The sequence below is a fragment of the Sinocyclocheilus anshuiensis genome, unplaced genomic scaffold (genome assembly GCF_001515605.1).
Source record: "Sinocyclocheilus anshuiensis isolate Anshui unplaced genomic scaffold, SAMN03320099.WGS_v1.1 scaffold1324, whole genome shotgun sequence".
In the NCBI taxonomy this organism is placed as follows: Eukaryota; Metazoa; Chordata; class Actinopteri; order Cypriniformes; family Cyprinidae; genus Sinocyclocheilus; species Sinocyclocheilus anshuiensis.
Genome location: NW_015547694.1, coordinates 86530 through 91935, shown reverse-complemented (window position 1 = coordinate 91935; position 5406 = coordinate 86530). Strand labels below are relative to the sequence as shown.

Here is a 5406-nt window from a genome sequence, read left to right as displayed (position 1 = left end):
ACACACACACACACACACACACACACACACAGACAGACAGACAGACAGACACACACACAAGACACACACACACAAATATACTTATACTATACTACTTGTTTTTTATGAATGTGTTTTGTCATAGATTATGATTCTATATTTTTTCGTTTGTTATTTTTCTTTATAATGAAGTTGTCTATATTTAGTAGATTGTTTGTAACACAAAAGAGTGTTTATCAGATCAATACGCATAGAAATTCTACACTGATTTAAAAAAAAAAAAAACACTGCGCTGGTGTCGGATCGATGATTTTTGGGATGGGATTGGTTCTGATAAAGTGTCATCGAGCCAGCTCTAGTTCCCATCTGCGGTGTGTGAGTGTGTGGTACCCTGACGGCGAGGCCTGCGGGCGTCAGCTGCTGTGTGTTGCGCTCGTTTAGACAGTCCTCGCCCATTAACGATGTGAGGTGCTGCAGGCAGTCGGCGTGACCCTGAGCCGCAGACACATGCAGCAGGTTGTTCCCGTCCTCGTCTCGGATGCGCTCCAGGTTCTCCGCCGCCAAATGAGGCTGCAGACACAGTGATGAAACGGAGAATCGACAGGTTCTTCATATTTACACATATGTGGCCCTGCAGCACAAAACCAGTCATAAGCAGCACAGGTATATTTGTAGCAATAGCCAACAATACATTGTATGGGTCAGAATTATACATTTCTCTTTTATGCCAAAAATCATTAGGATATTAAGTAAAGATCATGTTCCATGAAGATATTTTGTACATCTCCTACCGTAAATATATCAAAACTTAATTTTTGATTAGTAATATGCATTGCTAAGAACTTCATTTGGACAACTTTAAAGATGATTTTCTCAATATTTAGATTTTTTTGCACCCTCAGATTCCAGATTTTCAAATAGTTGTATCTCAGCCAAATATTGTGCTTTCAGATGATGTATAAATGTCAATTTCATAAAATTGACCCTTATGACTGGTTTTGTGGTCCAGGGTCACATATGAGAGGTCACTCTACAATAAAAACACACCGCAAGTTTCAGAACTCAAATCTAACTTCCCAGTTTAACTCTCTGAGCCCCTTCATTTTTGGGTCACACCTGGTACCTTTGCGAAATGACCGAAGCTTTGATATGTAACCTTTTCTTTTTCTTTTTAAAAATCAGTGTAATAAATTTTTGTTCAATAATATTTTTTCTTTTTCATTTTGTATTTTGAGAAGATTTTACGTTACCAATTAATATTTATGCAATAAATATGAACCATTTTTCCCCATTTAATTTTTTTTACTCATTTTATATTTTTTTATATAATTAATGCAGTATTTCAGGCTAAAATAGAAACTAGCTCTGTACTTTTTTCTGCATTATGGCTGATTTGTAGATTGCACACGCATGCTCTTAATGCATTGTGTTGCCTTCTTGAGCATCAGTAAATGTTTTCATCTTTTGTAATAGTTGTGTATGAGTCCCCCAATCGTCCTCCATGTGAAAAGAAGGATCTCAAAATCCTACAGTCACAGTCAAATATGCAGAAAATGCTGGAAAACCAAAGAATCTGCAGAAGCTGGGGGGGGTTTCTGAAGAACAGCAGGCAGTTGAACTGCTGAGGACAAAATATTATTTTTGGGGGGGGGGGGAGAACAACAATTTAAAGCAGTATTACACTTCTTGTTTTTATGCTTAAACCCTTTTTCGTCTTTGACCCATATATATATTTGGTTTTATTCATGTCTCCTGTCTATCTAGTGCTTAAGCATCAAAACACACGAAATGCTGGAAAAGAGGCGTGGCTACGGTGTAATGAAGCCAGCCAATCACAGTCCGTTTCTGCGCGAGGACACGCCCCTTCAAATTGAGCGTTTTTCACAGAGATTGAAAACGAGGATGGAAAATTATCATTTTTATAAATATTGGAGCAAAAAACTCTTACTAGAGTTACTGACGGAGATGCTCTCACCAGCAGAGAGATCTGTCCTTCTCTCACGATGTTCAGGATGTTCTGCGTCTTCTTGGTTTCCTCGTCAGCTTCTCCAAGCGTTCTCCAGGGCTTGTCCTGCCTCGGGCCTGTGGCCGGCTGAAGAGGAGAGGCGCTCGGGCCGCCGTCGGCTTTGTCGGACAGAAGAGCGTCCAGCTCTGATCCGTGAGCGCTCTGAGCCCTGAGACGGTCCTGATCCGCTGGCTTGGGCTGCCTGAGGTCGGGCTTTAGCGCTTTAGCCGCGGCGCTCCTCTTCTCGGACTTGATGTACGGCACGTCCAGGATCTCGTCCATGTCCAGGTCGTAGTGCTCCAGCTCTCCGAACAGCGGCAGGCCTCTGCTCTTGCTCTGGCCCTCGGTCTCCGGATCCGACTCCTGCGGCTGGTGTTTGAGCGGAGACACGCGCTTGACCGGACGGAACTTGCTGTAGACATCAGCGATGCCGGTGGGTTTGATTGCCGCTCCGCCGGACGCCGCGCTGCGAGCCCAGTTGATGGACGGAGCTGAAACACACCGTCGTAAACATCTTAAACACTGATACGAATGTGACGTCTGCTCTAAATGAGCCAGGTTTACTTCTATAGTGCCTTTTTACAGCACAGACTGTTTCTACGCTAATAATTAAATCAAAAATTTAATTTTAAAATAAAAACAAACTACCAAAATAAAACACTGACTAAAAAAAAAATTTTTAAAAAATAAAATCAAAAATGTAAAAATAAAAATAAAAAAAATTTAAATAAATAAAACACAAAAATAATTATTTAAATAAAAACAGATTGTTACTAAGCAGCTTAACAGCAATAAATAAAACAACAGAATCAATGATTCTATAAATTGAAATTAAGTTAAATTAAGTTGAAATTAATAATTTTAAAACAAAACCATCAAAATAAAACTCTCACTAAAATCAAATAAAAAAGTAGCATTTAAATAAATAATTTTAAAATATCAATAAAACAAAACAAAAAACACTAAAAATTAATTAATCAAATATTAAAAGCGGAAGTAAATCTTAAAATAGATTGTTACTAAGCAGCTTAACAGCAATAAATAAGAATACAAAAGAATCAATTATTCTATAAATTTAAATGAAGTTTAATTAAATTGAAATGAATCATTTTAAAATAAAAACAAACCATCAAAATAAAACACTTACTAAAATCAAATAAAAAAGTAACATTTAAATAAATAACTTTAAAATATCAATAAAACAAAAACAAAAGTAAATCTTAAAATAGATTGTTACTAAACAGCTTAACAGCAATAAATAAGAATACAAAAGAATCAATGATTCTATAAATTGAAATTAAGTTGAAATTAATCATTTTAAAATAAAAACAAACCATTAAAATAAAACACTTACTAAAATCAAATAAAAAAGTAACATTTAAATAAATAATTTTAAAATATCAATTAAACAAAAAACACTAAAAATTTATTAAATCAAATGATTTTAATCAAAAGTGGAAGTAAATCTTAAAATAAAAGTAGATTGTTACTAAGCAGCTTAACAGCAATAAATAAGAATACAAAAGAATCAATTATTCTATAAATTGAAATTAAGTTAAATTAAGTTGAAATTAATAATTTTAATTAATTAATCATTAAAAATCAATGATTCTATAAATGCATACTTATAATTTAATATGCACTTTAAGCTGTTTAACTAGAGCAGTGTTTTCCAAAAGAGCTTCATGAGTTGATGAAAAGCTAATAATTAAGTCATAAAAATGAAAAGCTGTAATAAATACATTTTTTAAAACCTAAAATAAAAATCCAAACAAAGCACTTACACAAAATTAAATAAAAAAAAACAATTTAAATATGTTTAAAAGAAAGACACTAAAAAAAACAAAACACTAAAATAGTACAAAGTAGGTTCAAAGCAGACAAGAAAAGAACAGAAACATTGATGCAAACTTCATTAAAAATGACACAAATCCTCTACAGGAGACAAAGAATCATCATTCAGATCAATTCAGCTCCATAACAGCATTAATCAACTATAAAACAAATTCAATTATATTTTTAAATCAAATTCTTTTAAAGCAGCTCTACAGAAGACAGTAGTGTCATAACTCAGCTCAATTCAGTTTCTGATTAACATGAACTCGTACCTTGTCTCTCGTCGTTTGCTGCATCGTGTCTCCGGCAGAGCTCGGGAATGCTCTTGTACTGAGACAGGAGACATCCGAAGGGTTAAAGATCATCGTCACACACAGATGCTACAAACATTACCCATGAGCCCCCGGGAAACGCCATCTGTGTGTTATCATGCTGTTCCTGGAGCTCAACAAACTCATGAGTCTGACTGCCAGCAAACATCTGAGCAACTCAACGAAACCTTGAATTAACCGTAAGACCAACGAACACAGAGGAACAACGACTGTGATCTACGTAAACTCAATCCGATGATCGCATATTTAATGTTTAATATACAAATTAAGATCTTTGACTAGAGCAGAAGAGAGCTGATGGAAAGCGAAGAATAAAATCATAAAATAGGGGAAAGTTGAAAAAAATTATTCAATGAAACATTTTACTTCAAAAAATAACATTTTAACAAATAAGTTTTAAATAAAAAACATATAAACACAAAATAAATAGGGATGTAGCAATTAACCGCGAGCCGGTTGAAAATCGATTCAAATACGTGACGATTCAAATCGGTTGAGATGCTAAACAAATCACGATTAATTTAGAGGTAGGAGTTTATATGAATGTATGTCTGAGGGGAACTTACTGTCTTTAGAAAAGTTTAGATGGTATTTTTTCTTTTCATCTTGCCTCTGTATAACGCATATTAAACTTCATTAGTGCAGCGCTGCTTTGTTTACAGCGGAAACCAGGAAACACTGTATCATTGCTGTTCATAAGCACAGCTCCGCTTTGTTTACAGCGGTAACCAAGGAAACACTGTATCATTGCTGTTCATAAGCGCAGCGCTGCTTTGTTTACAGCGGTAACCAAGGAAACACTGTATCATTGCTGTTCATAAGCGCAGCGCTGCGTGACGATTCAAATCGGTTGAGATGCTAAACAAATCGCGATACAATTGGAGTAGGAGTTTATATGCATGTATCTCTGAGGGGAACTGACTATCTTTAGAAAAGTTTACGTTGTATTTTCTTTTCATCTTGCCTCTGAACAATGCATATTAAAGTAGTGTTCATAAGCAGCTCTGCTTTGTTTACAGCGGTAACCAAGGAAACACTGTATCACTGCTGTTCATAAGCTGCTTTGTTTACAGCGGTAACCAAGGAAACACTGTATAATTGGTGTTCATAAGCACAGCTCTACTTTGTTTACAGCGGTAACCAAGGAAACACTGTATCATTGCTGTTCATAAGCGCAGCTCTGCTTTGTTACAGCGGTAACCAAGGAAACACTGTCATTGCTGTTCATAAGCGCAGCACTGCTTTGTTTACAGC

The 5406-nt window shown here is 35.6% G+C and overlaps 1 protein-coding gene across 1 annotated transcript in view; it reads right to left on the bottom strand.

Moving 5' to 3' along the window:
- Nucleotides 1-5406, bottom strand: part of LOC107703626 (synphilin-1-like) — a 32489-nt gene that overhangs the window by 7479 nt on the left and 19604 nt on the right. Inside the window, exons 5-7 of the mRNA XM_016506329.1 lie at nucleotides 4093-4150; nucleotides 1955-2475; nucleotides 154-549 (exon numbers count right to left, since the gene is read on the bottom strand). Coding sequence (XP_016361815.1) covers nucleotides 154-549; nucleotides 1955-2475; nucleotides 4093-4150 — 975 coding nt within the window. The remainder of the gene's footprint in view (nucleotides 1-153; nucleotides 550-1954; nucleotides 2476-4092; nucleotides 4151-5406) is intronic.